This window comes from Liolophura sinensis, chromosome 7, assembly GCF_032854445.1.
Source record: "Liolophura sinensis isolate JHLJ2023 chromosome 7, CUHK_Ljap_v2, whole genome shotgun sequence".
Lineage (NCBI taxonomy): Eukaryota > Metazoa > Mollusca > Polyplacophora > Chitonida > Chitonidae > Liolophura > Liolophura sinensis.
The window spans coordinates 51,365,350-51,384,449 of NC_088301.1; the positions used below are offsets into that span (position 1 = coordinate 51,365,350).

General features: G+C 36.8%; 1 protein-coding gene across 1 annotated transcript; it reads right to left on the reverse strand.

Annotated features, from left to right (window-relative positions):
• Positions 1–156: 156 nt before the first annotated feature.
• Positions 157–18,966, reverse strand: LOC135469945 (F-box/WD repeat-containing protein 7-like). The gene is made up of 14 exons (XM_064748604.1): positions 18,916–18,966; positions 15,695–16,757; positions 14,735–14,800; positions 13,203–13,347; positions 12,269–12,429; positions 11,852–11,942; positions 10,413–10,477; positions 9,932–10,057; positions 8,186–8,275; positions 7,852–7,940; positions 7,545–7,623; positions 7,145–7,338; positions 6,223–6,280; positions 157–5,663 (listed from the first exon to the last, which is right to left on the reverse strand). Exons 2-14 carry the CDS (start codon positions 16,622–16,624, stop codon positions 5,520–5,522), a joined length of 2,238 nt encoding a protein of 745 aa, XP_064604674.1. The 5' UTR covers positions 16,625–16,757; positions 18,916–18,966; the 3' UTR covers positions 157–5,519.
• Between the last annotated feature and the right edge of the window lie 134 nt (positions 18,967–19,100).

The following is a 19,100-nucleotide window of genomic DNA, read 5'->3' on the forward strand; positions in this document are numbered from 1 at the left end:
TAATTCATATTTTATTAAGGAATACCCAGGAACTCTAGATGTTTAACATACATCACAATTACAGTATTTGTATATGATATAAAGGAATGAATGTACATGTACATATATATATATATATATATATATATTTAGCAGCGGAAAGTACATGTAGAACTATTTTACAATACAAAAGCTGTAGCCTACACTTCAAGTGTTGAGCGGACGGTGGTAACGTCCCTTGAGGATCTTGCCCAAGAGATGCCAGATCAAACCATCTTGCACCTTAATTATCATTGACTTCATTACAAATGCCTGACCTCTCCAGTTTCACATATTACATTTGCCTATGCTGACATATTTTCAGCTTTTCAAGTTCCCACTTTCTGAAGTATTTGAAATTTGCTGAAAAGAATAGATTACTTGTCCTGAACAGTGCATAGATATACCACCAAGATAATTACATCTTTGAGAGGTAATAATCCCTTGGACTAATTTGATCATAAGCTTCTTTTTCAAGGTGGGGTATCTTTGATAATACTGTATTCTTTTAGACCATGCAGTAGATCACAACATAAAAAAAATATATGTAAATAATAATGGGTTTCAATTTACCAATGAAGTGAATTTCTTTTTTTCTTTTTTTTGTATTTACCATATAGGTTAATTGGTATACAAGTCAAATGATATATTAAATCAGTGATATTTAAACTATTATACACTGATACCTTTGGAAAACGGCCCCAAATTTTGCCCAAAACCTTGCATTTATATGTACAAATGTCAAAATATTACTGTTGGTGTTAAAACTTACATTGTGTCCATCAGGATATCCTATCAAATAAACCTCAAAATACCTTTCAAAGATCAATGTATCTGTTGGTATTGGGTAAATTGCACTACTTGTGCAATGGTGTCATGGGCAAAATTTTAGATGATTTACACCTACCATAACAATCCACACACACCATCAATTAATCTTCAGGACAAGGCTGAGCACAACCACAATTTAAAATCATACTCTATCATTTTTGTAATGTATGTATAACTAGTAAGCACACCTATCAAAATTGGCAATCAACACTAACAATGTGGCAAAAAGGAAAATCACAGAGAGAAACAGTTTAACCCTGAATGTAAAATATCCAGACACATTGTCTTAATAATGGTACAATTGTTCAGACCATGCATGCATTAAATCTCTAATATCTACATGCAGGACCTACCAAGAATCAGCACCATGCAAATTCACAGCACAAACAATACAACAGAATTCTCGCATGGGTATACACAGCAAAATACTTTGCATTCCATCTTACATTAGATGAATTCCACAAATATACATGTACATAACAGTGACCACATACTGAATTGCTTCACATGATGTTTTCATGGTTAGTCGCTGGACTAACTAGAAAATTCAGTAAAGCTGGATATTATCCAATTTCACTTTCAACCTAGCAGGTCTTAGGCATACAAATGATACTGACGACATAACTTCTGGCTGACTGTTCTAACAATGTTAGGGTAAGGCCACGAAACATATATCATCTTACACTCTGGCAAGTACCAGTACTTAAATTTAGTGTGAAGGAGAGAGGCCGTCATATGCAGACTATGTTCCATGGCAGTCCTTTCTCCTGTTTCATGAAGGATATAATTATGGACCAGGCTGAACAGGGTTAACAAACTGTGGCATTATTAATGAGATTACCAATTCATGTCATCTTACATGGCCATCACATATCTCTAGGACCTGAGAATCGGTTAAAAGTTCTTAAGTAACAAGCAACAAAAAAAAAAAGTCACCTGTTGTGTGACAAAATGAATGTTGCATAATAAAGACCAGTTCATAATGGCCATCTGAGAGAGTTTGTACATTGACCAATAGCTCACTTCCTCTGGAAAACGCACACACACAAAAATTACAATTCGTAATGATCAATTATAATTATGGTGTTTATGAGGCATGTGGGTACATATGCAGCAATAGCATTTGGCCAGCTTATATGATTGTCAGTCTAAATAACCAGATCATTTCTGGTGGGTTGTTCCAATGCTGAAGCAAGGCAATAAATATTAATGCTGACCAATAAAACACATTACCAAACACTTTATAAAACAAACTACAAATATTCCAAACAGTACTATCTACATGTAACTGCACTGGGACCATTTGTAAATATCAAACTGGCATACCAGTTATTCAGAACTAGGAACAACACCCTTGGGAATCTAGGAAATAAAGTTCAGACACAAAACTTGTAAATCTGTAATCATCACCTATCCCAATCAATCAACTCTATGAGCTGCAATTCAAATATTATAAAAATGTACTAAGGCCTACATACATGTACATGTCTTCCAATGAAGTTAAGTACATTTATGTTAAGACTTAATGGATGTCAATACTGCAGTTACAAAGAACTGGGAAAGGCTATGAAGCCTTTAAGGCAATGTTAATTAGGCACACCAACATGCACTTTCCAAGTGACTTGCCACTGTGACAAGATGTCATTTTTTTGGCAGAATGGGGTAAACACAAGCTGGTATACAAAAGAAAAAAAGTATCCAAAAGCGATGACATCCATCTTCCAAGTTTCAGAGTTACAAAAATAGCACAGTAAAGTTACATCTCACAGAGAATTGAAAACATTCCAGGGCTGGAAATTTGGCTCCACCATACCATAAGGTTGAGACCTCATGTCATGACTATAGAATTCTAAACGGGTGATGAAATGGGAATTTTTCTGAAGGCCTACTGGTACACATTCAGCAGCATTAGCATAGATTTCCCATCAGTCAGCAAGCACCAATTTTGTGCATGAAGTATGAACAGGTGTCAGTAAATGAAACATGAGCTTGCCAGCAATAAAGAATGCTCACAATGATAGACCGCCAACACATGAATTTATTAATTTTTTACTTTATTTGGACACACATCCACTCAAGAACTTTTCACATGTACGCTTATGGCCAGTTTAGTTTGTGGAAGAGACCGAAGAAAACCACCAACATTTGGAGAGGTTATGTTGGTGGAATAAGACCTGTGATCTCCTTCCTACATTTTTCCAGTACAATATAATCCAACCTTCCAAAAATACCCCAAAAACAGACCTTTCTTAGGTCAAGTACAGTATATTAACCTGTTAGTATCCAAGTCACTTAATTATTTGAGGCAGGCAGGTTACCATCATGGGCCATTATTTTTAGGGCATGCCAAAGTGGGACATAGCAAAATAATAAGTCAGTGTACATATTACTGGTGAAGCCATCCCTTACTTTAACACAAGCTTGCATGTACATGTAATTGCTGGCTATATCAGAGGATCAAAAACAAGGCCTTTACCACACCTATGTTCTCCAATGTCACAAAGCTATAGACAGCTGCATCCATGGATTAGTTTCATTGAATAAGGTATAAATGTAATCTGCAGAAAATCAATTTATTTATTTATTTGATTGGTGTTTTACGGCGTACTCAAGAATATTTCACTTATACGACGGCAACCAGCATTATGGTGGGAGTAAAACAGGCACAGCTCGGGGGAAACCTACGACCATTCGCAGGTTGCTGGCAGATCTTCCCACTTACGACCGGAGAGGAAGCCAGCATGAACTGGACTTGAACTCAAAGTGACAGCATTTGTGAGAGACTCCTGGGTCATTACGCTGTGCTAACGCACTAACCAACTGTGCCACGGAGGCCCCGCCACATAGAATCAAAGCTTTCGTTTTACTTAATCTATATTTTCTATATCTTCGAACTTAGATTTAGTCTCTTCCAAAGCCATAAGAAGTTACCAGTATTTTTGACAAATGCTACCTTTTATCTTTATGTTTTCAGTTTACATCATGATTTTTCTACTGGGAGGGTTCACAAGGTTTCAGTTGTAAAATGACTCATGTTCAGATATTAAACACAAGTGTTACTGCCAGTCCCATCTTTATCAAATGATGTGACACTCAGAATGACAAAGCCTATACTTCGATGATAATATAAACTTTTTCAGAAATCTGTCTTCAGAAAAGCCAGCACAAATTATTTCTAATGGACCATAATTTTGCTTAAAACAAACAATATAGTGTGTTTTCAAACTTGAGCTTCAACTCATTACAATGAACTGCTATGAAGAGGAATAAACAATTAGAAATTTGTACTGTTAAACTACAAACACAGGAGAAAAAATGTATGCATCTTACGCCCAGATTCCACTGAGAGTGGGGCATCTGACTATACACAGTACCCATACACCAGTTCTATCATTAAAAGATGGATGGTTCTGTTCACTGACTGCAACAGCAGAATGTTCACCGAAACTTATTACCAGCTGGACAAGGGTGCAGAATCAAGATGTGCAGAGTTCATCATGTTACATTATCTGACTATAAAAAAATGAAGAACTGTTGATTTGACAGCTGCAAGTAGCAAGAATAGTCTCTGGAGGCAATGCACAGTGTAGGTTATCCTAAAATCATCAAAATTGTAAATTTCACAAATTGCACAGACCTTATGTACTGTATTTCACCTTAAATTTGGCAGGTAAAAATGCACTTTCAAGTCCATAAAGGCCTTAAAATGGTACTTTTGATGTTTACACTTTTTTTTCTGATAAGAAATCAACCTTTATAAAAAACATTTAAATGGTAATATTATGTGGATGAATCAGAATCAAGACAAATGTATCACTTTAAAAATGCTAAACTTTGGGTGAAATGCAGTATAAGCAGTTACTGTGGCAATCAGGGGACAGTTTCATAAAGTATTCACTGCACATATCTACCATAACAAAGTCATAACATGGAAGGTATGTACACAGAACATTACAAGCGCCCTGCCAAACCCCTGCACAAAAACTATGCTATACCTGTATGGCTGCTTTGTGAATAGCACACTTGTTCTGATTAACAGCAAATGTACTCTCACCACTTAAGGATTTTTTTGTTTACTGTATACAACATGACAGGAGAGTCAAATCCCTAGGAGGTATGATGTCTCAGCTCCAAAGCATGGTAGTGTCCATACATGAAACTAAACTATTCTGTTAAATTAATAATGAAAATTATGTAAAAACAATTACGTTAATGATCTAAACTATGTTATTTTGTGGCACTGTGTGTTATAAAGTAAAAAAAAAGGGATACTTTTTGATGACAGTTCAAAAGGATCCACTATGTGGTCATTATGTCCTAACTCAAAAACTGTGCATTACGGTGGGTGGAACATCATAGTCTACCTTCCACCACCATGTGTTATTTGTGTAGTGCCTGAGATTAATGAGTATACTTCAGCATCAAACCATATACATATACATCAAAAGAGAGGAGCATTTTGAAGTGACATACAGATAATTCGTGAGAACAGAGCAGCACCCATGAATAACGACAACAACACAGAGGTTTGCCTGCTAGCAGGAAAGCATCCCAGATTTCTGCCCTGGCATTACTGTTATATAAGCAGAACAATATGGACGGACAATAATAAAGGTAAAAAAAAGAATTTTTCTGTTGAGTTGCAAATGATCCAATGTGCTGCAGTGCCTTTAGCAGCTACTGAAATCCCACAGTTTGACAGTTTTGTCATATGATCCAGACACAATAAGAAAGTCATTAAACTGCAGGCAGGTCACTCCATCAGTGTGGTTTCGTAGCGTCACCAATCTCTGGCCAGTCTCCAGATTCCACACCTGAAATCAGAATGACACAAATCAGGACTTGCAAGGACTAACTGAATGCAAGGCTTGTATCAACCTCTAAGAGTTCTTTTGTTCAGATACAAAAATGTGTGAAAGTGATGAAACACGATGAATTTACACCGTCCCAATCATTGCAACTGATGGAAGATTCATTTATGATAGACAAAATATATCAATACGCCATATGCATGTACGAACACAACTAATTCATTTCAATATTTCTTTTGACACATATTTTGCAGATATTTCACTAATTTACAAACCTTTTCACACACAAGAAGAATAAGGTCACAAAACAAAATGGAAAGACTAGAATTTTCTGAGAATACCATATTTGCATTTGTGTTAACTGGCAAACTTTATGCCATCATTTGTAATCCCCAGAAAGGACTTTACCTTGGGTATTATGGTTTCAGCTGTGCAGGATGGAAAGGCAAATAATTTGATTATCATATCCTCACACATACATGCCTTGAGGGTTGAAAAATAAAAAAAAAAGTCATGACATGCAGTTTAAGAAATTTCGTCATCATAAAAATCTGAAACTTACCTTTAGTGTCTTGTCATCAGCTGCACTGACAAGCCTCCAGCTGTCTGCTTGAAGGCATCTGCAGAAGATAAAAAACAAGAAATAAACTTTTCATACCTAAATAGCATGTATCATATGTTTATATGGTTATGGCGGAGCAATATCACAACAGCTTCTTCGTCTAGGATTCCTTTTAACAAATATGGGAGATAAACAATCTTTTTCCATCATACAAGAAAACCCTGCCATATTTAATAAACTTTGAATACCCAGTTACTTCCTCTTCAGTCATATCAATAATAACATTACTTCTCAGTAAGGGAATTTTCAATATTTACATCCTTCTATTATTCTCTGGGTGCCTTCTTCATATAGTTTTACATGAAATTGATTGGAGACCACTTGCCTGACCAATATGAGGGTATATGCTACCTGTGCAATCTAGTTACAATGGCAACCATGCAAGGGCTCAACACACAGTAACCTCTTAAAACTGGGGTTTTGCATGTGCTGGGAAACCAAATCATACCTATTTATATAGTAGTAGATATAAGGAAATAGTAAACTGGTTATCTTTTTATCTTTTTATTTATTTGATTGGTGTTTTATGCCATACTCAAGAAAATTTCACTTATAAGACAGCAGCCAGCACTATGGTTTGAGGAAACTGGGCAGGCACCAGTGGAAACTCTCGACCATCCACAGGTTGCTGGAAGGCCTTCCCTTGAATGGCTAGAGAGGAAGCCAGCAAGAGCTGGACTAGAGTTCATAGCAACCGCAGTGTGAGAGTTGCCGAAGCCAGGTATATCTATGTCTAAACAAAAAATTAAATGAGTTAATGGAAAATAATATAGTCTCTAGAGATATAGCCTAATGGCGATCGAATAAAACTTCTTTATTACAGATATGAACAACCATGAAATAAATAATTTAAACTCCATACCTGACAACACCAGTGTGACCTTCTGCTGCCTTCCAGTCTATAGTGTTAATACAGTGGCCAGTGTGGATGTCCCAAAATTTGAGGTTGCAATCAAGGGAACCACTAACAATGCGAGTGGAATCAAACTGCAAACATGTCACTGCATCCTGATGCCCTGTCAATGTCATCATGCACTGACCAGCAAAATTCCAAACCTGTAAAAGGTAAAACACTTGTTAAATGAACTATATCAGGTAAATATTATTTAGACGTCAACATCATGATGAAATCTTAACTCTTGGTCATCATACCCCACAACTGTGTTTTGTAACGATGCAAGTCAAAGGCATTTAGATGGTTATTCTGAGTTATTCTTATGTGAAGCATTTATTACTTTAAAGCATTGTTCAAAATACTTTACCTTTATGGTTTTGTCACATGACCCGGAGACGATCTTAGTCTCATTAAAATGTATACACAAGACTGCTGCTTGATGACCCCTGTAAAGAGAAGATCAAATCACATTTTTATAACTCAAATTCATTTTAACGGTTTCACAAAATATGCTAAAAAGTATCAGAAAATGTAATTATACATAACTGATACGTTCTATACTTTTACCAGCAAAATCCTTATCTCAGTCTGATCCTACTACAAAACACTACTTATCAGGGTGTGTAGTACTCATAAAAATAGCTGCATGTTAAAAGTTTTAATGTCTTTCTCACCTGAGCGATAATTTACATACACCTGTCCTCATGTCCCAGATTTTTAAAGTTTTGTCATAGGACCCACTGATGACTTTATCATCATCAACCTAAAAACAATAAAGAAAAACCATACATTCACAAGCCACGCCTCTGATTTTGAAATCAAGTTTTATTTTCTGTATTCTGCTTAATAAAGAAAACTTGCTGGATGTGCAGATGAGGTTTGTACCGATAGATGGTACTTGACCATATTTGTCTTAGCTGATAAAATAAAGACACGTCTGGCTTCAACTATGACTTTTCATGCAGGTAAAACTGAAATAAGATGTTTACAGACATCTATTTAATTTACCTGCAAGCATCTAACAGTGTCTGTATGACCGATCATGGTAACTTTGCAAGCAATACTTGACCAACTGTCACGAGTAGACAAATCCCACACCTGTAATAAAGCATAAGAAAATTTTAAGAACTATCTGATATATTTATGTATTCCATTGGTGTTTTATGCCGTACTCACTTATATATTTCACTTATACGATGGCAGCCAGCATTATGGTGGGAGGAAACCAGGCTTTGGAGGAACCCAAGACCATCTGCAGGTTACTGGCAGACCAGAGAGAAAGCCAGCATGACCACATCATTGAGAGGCTGCTGGATCATTGTCCCATGCTTAACCACCTCAGCCACTGAGGACTTGAACTACCTGTTTTCTTCAAAGAAATCATTTGAAGGCCTGAAAAGTGACGAATGAACACGGCAAAGAAATAATGAACCATACATCAGACAATCTAGAAATAGTGTGAGATAGAATATCATATATATTTCATGCACACTTTTTTTGCAATATAACACATGTACCACGCTATAAGATTAGATGTCAATTATGAAAAATCAATGAGAGGTCATGGATTGCCTTTACCTTCACAACAGTCATTACTGACTTTCCTTTTTCCACTGCAAACAATGGAAAACTTATTCTTAACAAATGTAAGAAGACAAAAAGCTGGTACGTGTAATTGTACTCACTATTTCATGAATCACGAAAATGAGCAAAACGCTTTGAACATAATGCTGCACATCATCACTCCATACTTTAAGAAGAGATAAAAAAAAGTGCATGTACGTGTAAAGTGCCTCCTTACTGAAGGATGGATTTCCACTGTTCTTTTATCTAGTGCTGCTTCACTGATTCGACCTACCAAAGGCAAGTGAACCGCCCCGCTCAAGCCATTATACTGATACGGGTCAACCAGTGATTGCACTATAACCTTAATGCTGAACTCCAAATGAGCAGGGCACAACTTCCTCTTTTAAGGCCTTAGGTGTGACCCCACCTAGAACTGACCTGGGGTCTACCTCCACCATAGCAGACACTCTACGAACTGAGCCATCAGGGCTGGTCGAACCCTTTGAGAAACAGCCCCTTGGTTTCCCCCCTGTAGGCTCACTGGTCTTAGTCTGATTTCTCAACCGAAATTGCTGAACACTAAACAGAGTGAGTAATGGCCACCCTCAAACTAAAAGACCTAGAGACTTTAAAAGCAAGGGGAAATTCAAATCCGAAGAACTGATCAATGAAAAAAAAGACTAAGCCAAAAACAAATTTATAAACAAGGAGAAATGTCTTGGTACTAAAACATAAATCTTCCCATTCCAAAACCCCAACAAAAGATGATAAGAATACTACACAAATGAGCAAACATACTTCAAAAGGTGATCTTTCAGCTTCAAACCAAAAAAAAAAAAAAAAAATGAATTCAGCCCAGCCGTTTTGGAGATAAAACAATGCAAAAAGTAAAAAAACTGATGAATAACCTCAAAAGCTGACTACAGTTGCAAAGGTTCTCGCCATCAGGCTTCAAACAAAAATTTGACGTACATATATTGCAGAGATAAGGTTATTGCCGGATACAGAATAAAAAGAGACAAAAACTGGCGAAGATGTGATGTATTATAAATTCTAAACGACCCTGACAAGAAGCTTCAAATCTAATTTGGTGAAGATCGACTAATTCGTTCTGGAGATATCATGCAGACAAAGAAATGATCAACAACGAACGAAAAGAGTGAAAAAAATACATCAGATCCTGCTCACCTTAATTGTACGATCTGTTGACCCGCTGACCAGCCTGTTACCTTCTAAGTGAAGGCATCGCACAGTTCCACTATGTCCTACTAATGTCTGCACAGACCAGGGAGCATTTGTACGAATATTCCAAACCTGAAAAAAATACAACCGTATTGTTTTACAATATCATTTAACTGGTGGGTGAGTTATAATGACAAGATCACACTCACTTTACAGAAAACAGGTTTAGGGTAACAAAAAAAAACCAAACATCTTTAGTCAGAAAAGAAGATCATTGCCAAGAGTTCCATGCAAGAAATAACATTTTACATTTACATTTTCTGCATCCAGAGATGGATGACACTCTAACAAACTTTACCTGCCTGCGTTGAGGCAATAACAATTTTAATTGTGATAACAACTTGCATGCTACTGTGACTGTGGGAAATGGCCAAACTACATGTCTTGCACTGCTATAATATATAACTTGTAAACCTGTTAGACTAACCTTAATGGTCTTGTCAGATGATCCACTGACTATTCGTGTATCATCAAACTGGACACATGAAATGCCTGATTCAGGAAAAAACAAATGCATGTGAGAAATGAAGAATGTGAGAATAAAATGGCATTTGACTAGTTCCTCTAACACCAGACTCTTTTGAACTTCAAGCGCAAGAAATCACACTTTCACATGTGACATTTTTAATGGCATTTCCATGCTAATGTTCTCTGACACCAGTTTGAATATGTTTAAATTTTATTTTATTTTTACTCCAATATTTTTCACTGATATGATGTTCAACGATCAAGCTTGTGCATGTACTTCTATGTAATGTAGAAGACCCCAACACACCTCCTAATCAAAAGCTACAAGTGAACCAGCAAGAGCTGAAAACGAACATCACATCAATAGTAGTGGCAGACGAACCTACCCCTAGTGAATGTAATGTGTAAAAACACTAATGTTTTCGCATAAAAATTAAATTTTATGTGTACACAATTGCGATAACAATGCAGCAGATATATTTTTAACCCATCTTAAAAATCACTTCAAATGAAAACACCACTGCAAAAATGTTTTAATTACCATAACCTTTTACTTGTGTCACTAAAACAGAGATCTCAGGAATTTCCAAAAAAGGGGCTAAGGTGCCCCAGAGGGAAACAAAAGACACATTTGGTGTGTTAGTTTGGGTCATTCAGAGGAAAATTCTTCATGTTCTACATGTACTTCAAGATAATAAGGTTATTAAGGATTCAGCATGTTTGACTGGTGTATAATGTTTGATGTGTTCTGTATATTTTCTGTGATCAGGCTTTTTTGACAGTTTGTTCATTGCATGTGTACTGATCATGTGAGGATGTAGGTTTTCCAGTTGTGATGCTGTACTTCTGAGAATTAAGGGATGCTTGTTCAGGAATTTCTCACTGTATGTGACTTTGTGCTTTTACACCCGCTTTCTTTGTGCACATCACCCCCAGGCATTTAATCGCCAGCCATTTTGCTGGGAAAAACATGCTTAAAGACAAGGTTGACATAAAAGGACAGAATAAACGGGTTACCCTTCGGAATCCCTTTACACGCTACATTTAAGTAGTATTAATTCGCAAGATGAAGGTTTCCTGCTAAATCCTTGCTATAATGTGAATACTAAAATAGTGGATCTGATACTAAAAATGGACTTGCATAAAAATAAAAAACCAATTCAGACTATGGATTTTATTTTCTTCTGTGTGTTGCGTATTTTACACTTCTTCGGCGTACGGTTGTACATGTATTTTTTACGTTTGGTGGACAAAATATGCCAAAATCATACAAGTAGGCAGGTCTGTAATGGGCGCTTTCAACAGTAGCCTTCTATCCCCTGGGACAGATAGGGAATGAGTTTAACAAAAGTAAATGTAATCAAGAACTGAAAGTTTAGGTTGAATAGCAACACTTGCCTTGTGTATGACCTTCAAATGTTCGAACTGTACATCTCCCCTTCAACCAATTATTACGAAGGCGAAACCGCTCTGCAAACACGAGCTTCCACTGTAATGTACAAATAACATGTATCAAAAAAGTATGAAAATGTATTCCGGCATTAAGGAAAGTTCAGTGTTTCTTATGGCATTTTTAGTGATAGAAGCATATTTAAAACACTGACAATGCACTGTAGATCATCATGTATATACCCACAGTTAACTGTTTACACGTACCCTAAATAACCTAAAATTTCTTCCATGACTAAGTTGCCCATTTTCCAGATTTTGGGAGTTCTATTGATTTTAAAAATTTCTCCGGTATTTCCGGTATCTTTTAGGAAAATGTAAATTTTAGCACCAGAAGTAATATCTCATCACTAACTATTCACAAACCTGGATGGATCCTTCAGGTGACATGTGACTAATGACTTGCTTGTGTTCTGCTGCCTTTGACAGTCGCCACTTCGGTTGAAAACAGAATCGTCGCCAAAGAGATAACTCTCCTCCCAATTTTTTCCAATCCAGGCACACCTGAGAGGCTTGACAAAGGCTGACTGGAAGATTCCAAGACACAACTTGTACTAATACAGTACCATTCAGATAAAACTTCACAAAACTAGGATTGAGGGAGTTAAGAACTACATGTAATTGTGAAATTAGAGATGTCTATAAAAGCTATCCATCCATCAAAAACCGTATAATAAGTATAAATACATGTTACTACCAGTTCGTGTACTTCTGTATCTGTAGGTTTTATTCAGAACCCAAGATTATTTTGCACGCTTTATCATTTGTGAGAATAAAGCTAATCCCCTATATATATGATTCTGACAAATATTTCAGCTTCATATACATGTAAAACTTCATATACATGTACTATTACACACTGTCTACAGTATGGATATACAGTCAGGTAACAGATTACTCAGAAGTAATACATGCGCTGGGTTCAGTTTATTCATTTATTTATGCCTACTTCATGTTGTAATCAAGAATATACATGTACATCTGTTACCTGAGAAACGAAATCACATGTAATGCTTTATCTCCCCTACTACCAATGTGACGACAAGAAGGTTTACTGGGGGAGATACATGTACCTGTGAATGTCAAGTGTTCGTGACAAACTGGGAGAAACTCAGATATCACCTTCACTAGGGAGGTTGCAGGCTGAATGCAACTGCAACATTGATTATCTTGCTAAATAAGACATATTTTGACAGAACAGACAGACCAAAAGGGGAACTCTATTAACCAAATTAACCGAAGTCTGTAGAAGTAAATAAAGATAATACAGAAACTGATAATGCAAGAGACAACAAATCACCTGGGTCAAGATACGAAAATACTTTTGTGGCTAAATTATCAGGTAACCAGGTGATAATATCCTGGCAATTGGGTGGACAGCCTCGATGTAAGTTAGCCTCCATCTTCACAGAAAGTAGGTGGAACTGTGGCAAGCTGCAGTCCATCTATAAACATAAATAAATGAACATGTTTTCCATGTACAGGTTTTGATGTTATACATAAAGAACTACAATGTAACAGGTAGACTTACAAAAGTTGTCAAATTCATTTGTGAAATGCATGACACATGTACATTGTTAAATGCAGTAAAATTATGTGTGCTGGAAAAATGTGCACAGAGACAGAACTAAAATAACAACTGACAACTGACAAACATTAAAATATTCATTTACAGCCTACATGGATAAGGAAACGTTATAAGTTGATCACAGCGTACCACCAATACTGCCAGTATTTAGTTAGTTTTATTTAGTTGGGGTAGTATTTGTTCCATAAACCAAAAACTGACAGAAGTGTGGAAAAGTACATAAATAAGTACATGTAGGATTGTCATCACTACCACCTTATTCAAGGAGTGAATGCACCAGTTTGTCTGTGCCAAAGTACGTATAAACTTGATCTTATGAGCAGGAAATTAAACTACTTTCAGTCCATAGTATATGCCTAAGAATGGCACTGAAATATTAGCCTTGAAAATTCATCTTACAATCAGGTTTAACTGTTATGTGGAGGCAGATAGGCTGTCGATCAACCAACTACTTCTATTTATCTAGCTGAAAAGTTTCCATATCAAACCAAAATTTGTTACTGGTATGCAGTTACTTGAACATAAAGCACATGGGAGAAAAACTGAATCTCCTCCATTCATATTTTATACAAAACAATGAATGTATACAATTAGTAGATCTTAGAAGTAGTATAATCAAAATCAAAATCAAAACTAGGTATTCCTGCGCATTTACCTTGCTACATATAACAACTTTAAATTATTATATAGGAATTTTTATCACACTTAAACTTCCCTGTACGATTTGTATTCACATTCTGGCTGCAAAAGAAGCTAAAATACATGTACAAGTAGTTCTTATATTCTCACACTTTACCCCGTTAATACTAACAATACTCAAACTTAACATAAATCATTATAATCTCAATCGACCTAATATACTGCTAGCTTGAAAACTCATGTGTATAGCCTAATACATCAACCTTTTTGCAGATGAAAAAGCAGCTTTCAGGGCAATTTATGCAGATTTATTAAACAAAACTACATTGGTTGGATTGGCCAAATTTAGGGTTTCACAAAAAATGTATAATTTTATCACAGGATAATGCCTTCAGAACATGCTTGAATAAACGCCTTGGAGACAGGTGAAAATGTTGAAGAACTACAGTACCGATGGCTAAGCACAATTACATGCAAACCACATGTATTTTAATTCATCACCATGGATAAAATTTTTTGATTTAGTCCTCTATTTTCTTATAGCAACAAAAGCAGGGCATGCATCAATGCGAGTGAGAGTGGAAAATGAACAAGATTTTTCTTACCAAAAGACGTTTCAGGACTATATTCTTTTGCTCATCATCAAATTCTGAAAACCATTTTACTATGGCCTGCAAATACAATAAGCAGTTTGGATCTGTACTTGACATTCTACTACTTGTACATACACATGTACTAAATGTATATTACACAATCATAGCCGAACAATGTAAAATAAACCAAATTATGAATATTGATCAGTATATGTTCTGCACAGTAAAGCACATACAAAATACCTAGTAGGCATGTTTACTACAGTATACATTTTAATTTTAGGTGAATATTTTAATCTAAACTAAATTAAATTGTAAACTCCAGTTCAGCATTACAGCTAGAATTTATATGTATTCATTTGATTGGTGTTTCATGTCGTACTCAGGAATAACTGACTTATACGACAGCGGCCAACATTATGGTGGAACGAAAACCCACGACCATCCGCAGGTTGCTGCTGCCTTCGGCAGGAGAGGAAGCCAGCAGGAGCTGGACTTGAACTTGCAGCGAACGCACTGGACGCTTGAAAAAGAACATGAAAGACTAAAGGCTATATATTTGTACACAAAAGATAAGGTGGAAACTGTTTCCTCCTGAGGAGAGAAATAAATTTAGGTGTTACGTTTTACATTGCCAATAAATCATTGATTTGTTTGATTGTTTAATGTCTCACTTGAGAATTTTCCACATATATAGCAGTCAGTTTTATGGACAAAGGAAGAAGACCAACCTTTCAGAATTTCCCACATCTGACTTACTCACCACATTTGTGTAAGATAAGTGGTTTTTAATGAAAGTAAGCGTGCGCAAATGGCCACTTGTTTGTAGTAGATTGCTTATTATCACAAAGGTCTCACCGAAAATGACAGCAGAATCCATACATTTCCTATCCAAGGCAGGAAATAAACTTGCATCTTGTGTGTCCTAGTGACATAAAATTGAGTCCATGTATACACATATATGAAACTTACCCCAAACCTGTCCTTGAACATGTATGGGCTAATCCCTTCTTTGAGAAAAACACTATCCTGAGAGGTATCTTCATCTCCATCCAAAGACCCCGTTCTATTTGCTGCCACTGAGACCACTGCATCATTGTCAATTTTATCAATAAGGTCTGAGAATGCTGTGCCTAGGGGGTAATGAGAATGGTAAGGTCTGCTGGCTGGATGTGGGTGGTTATCATCCATTGGCAAATAACTACTACTTTCACTTTCAGGACGATCGAAAGTGAAAGTAGGGCAAGATGCTGTCGCAGCAACAATTTCAACTGGATCGGATGTCATTTCTTCATCACTATCACTTGAGTAGTCACTTCGACGATACTTATACCTATTATCTGAAGGCCTGTTATAGTGCGTCCAGGACTGGATTGGTGTTGGACTTGTGCAACTGGCACTATGATCACTACATGAGCTACTGAAGGGCAAGCTACTGACAGAGATTGTTGTGTTCAGGTGAACACTCCGGTGGTGTGAACAGTTTCGAGAGGGCATAGAAAGTCTGTCAGGGCATGCACAACAGGCAGGGCAATGACAGTTTGGTTTGTGGTCCATACTACCTTGTAAAGGTAGGGACACTGTCCTTGAGCGGGCATGACGCGTAGGACTAGCCAGATTGAAGTCCTGTGGATCCAGACGCATGGATGCATCAAGCCGACTAGTACTAAGGCAGGGACTGGTTGACTGTTGACGACTTGGACGTGGCTTTGTCCCAGATTTGGCTACTGGGACAGTGGCATAGGACTCCTCTGGCATATTTCTCACCATTCTGAATGAACCACCGTTACTAAGACAACAACATCTTGATGACGACGAATAAACTGCAGTCACAGTTGGCTTTCTATGGCCTGGCAAACTCCCAGTACCACTGTCTAGGATGCCAGATGATGACTTGGCCATAGGCTGCAGCAAGTTACCCTAAACCTCAACATATGGGTCTTGTCCAACAAACTACACAGAGACACTATTTAATACATGTACACAAAAGAGTTATTGAGCAAGGGCAATACTTGTAGATCTTCTTTCTCAGCATCTGAAATGGAGTAAAACAGGCATGTGTTAAAAAGTGAGCATTCTACCATAAAATTAGTTAACTTTTAGAAAGAGACTTTTGAATCACAGACTTCTGACATAAGAAACATTTGTTGCTTAGCAATTTCAATATTACCACAAAAGTAATATACACACAAAGGTGTAAGACATTCCAGAAATTTGACGTACATGTACATGAAGGGCATACATGTAACCAAATACACAGCAAAATATCAGATATTTATGACTGATAATCTATCATTTTACACAGCAGTTATTCAAATCTACTTGTGCTGGAAGTCATGTGTCACTGTGCATGTAATTTGTGCTTTGTTTCAGTGCATATACAGGTGCACCAACAATACTATACTTCTATTAGCAGCCAAACTGGTAGATAATTCTCCACATTTGTTGTACATGTATTTGCAACAAAGGTTTAAATTACGTTCTATTTTTAATAATGTCTTTTGCTGGGAGGATGTAAACATAAATTATGCAGGTGGTTATATTTTGTCATATCATATGCTTTCTATAAATACGTACAGTTAAAGAAGTTGAGGAAATTATAGTAAGCTTCAGTTGTTTGCTACAGATTTGCTGTATAACGGGAAACGGAGGTGGGACTTGAATAAATGGAGACTGATAGATACATCACAGGACACGTGGAATATCATATGACATGGTATGCTTAAGACTCTCGAAGAAGTTCAATGAAATTAAATGCTGATTGCCAGATATTTCATAAATTGATAATTGATGGATGCATCGATTCTCGCAAGACAATAAAGGGTTAACTGAGCTAAAAGACCGGACTGTTCGGTATTATTTAAGGATGGCTGACAGATCCATCTGTACAAAATGTATACCATGTATGTGTACATTCAATAACCTAATGAATTGGATGTAGTGTGATACAACACCTAACAGAGGCCCCTTCCCAAACGCTGGATATTTTAACATCTGCACTTAGAACCAGTGTAATCTTTCGTTACCATTTTCTCAATCAGCATGCCATAGCCAAGGGCATCACTTTTTTTTTTTTTGCATTGACATGGGCTTCTGTTCTGCTTAAATCAGTCATTTATAGACCAAATCAGGAAAGTTTTTAACAGGCAGCCATTCTGCATTATGGAAATTTTTTGCCATGCTGCTGGATGTAGTTTACAGATAAAAATCTGCAGGAGAAATGAAAAATCCACCACAAGGAGAATAGTCCACTCTGCACCATTCTCTCGCACACAGAGGTAAGAAATGGTGAACATGGGTGCCTGCTGAAAGCTGTGCTGAGTTGTGGGGTTAACCAAGAGCCAGTTGTTATCCAAAAAAAGTGCAATCACCTTGGCTAGGGACTGCCGATTGAGAAAATGTTAAGTAGTTAATGCTGTGGAGGTTGTAAGCAAAATATCCAGCATTTTTGGATTCGACCTCTGTTAGACATTGCACCTGCAAACTTAAGGCTGTGGAGACATATTTGATAGATAATTTGTGTCTCAAATGCTGTGACACACTGCCATGGAAAGTGCATACGGTTTTTAAATGGAGCGCACTCTGACATTAGTTTAGGGCCATCCATCCATGGCCAAACAAAATTTTGCCAAACCTAACATCAGAGCAATTTCGGACTATCACCAGCATACAACATCTGATTCAGCTACTTAAGGTTACACATGTTAGCCACATTACTTAGCATGTCTCATTCAAATCTGCCTGAACTTGTGAAACTCATGAAATGGCTATTTGGCTCCTTAGTCCCAAAGATCACAATGACATAATGTTTTAGTGTGATCCATTCAAAGTCAGCCCTTTAATTAAACATATTAGTATATACTCCTTTCACTTTATATTTCCTGTGAACACCTCAACTGTACGTGAAAGAATATTTTTCCTGGCAGCTTGATGTCGGGTGAACTTTTCTATAGATATTTAATTTTGCCGTGGAAATTAAGTCTTCGATAACATAAAACGTTACACTCCTGTGTGCCTTGTCTGACATTTTTTGAAATCCACAAGTTGCCTTGGAGTTGGAATCCTCACCCAGTTATAGGGATTTTGGTTCACATGCTTCGTAATGCACATAGATATGAATGCTTTTCGTTAACAAGTAATAGTAAAAAAAAGTAGTCTAAATGCAACTATTACCTATTTTGACTCGAAATTACCTGACTCTGTCTTTAGAGGTAGAAAAACTATCACACACGGTGAGAAATCATCTTGATCAAGCGCAGCTATAGGACAATTCCAAAATTGATATTTGGGGGGTAGATACGCGCTTGTCAAAATTTAATGCAAGTGTGTGAAAGTGCATTTTATTACTTCTTCAAGAGCATGACTTCCCACGTGATTA

What these genes read in the sequence shown, in the direction of transcription:
- LOC135469945 (XM_064748604.1), bottom strand. Translation starts at nt 16,624, where the DNA reads ATGGCCAAGTCATCATCTGGCATCCTAGACAGTGGTACTGGGAGTTTG. An exon ending in ACACTGTTAGATGCTTGCAG is followed by an intron (nt 7,941 to 8,185) that starts GTAAATTAAATA and finishes TATTGTTTTTAG; the next exon opens with GTTGATGATGATAAAGTCAT. An exon ending in CATGTGACAAAACCATAAAG is followed by an intron (nt 7,339 to 7,544) that starts GTAAAGTATTTT and finishes TACCTTTTACAG; the next exon opens with GTTTGGAATTTTGCTGGTCA.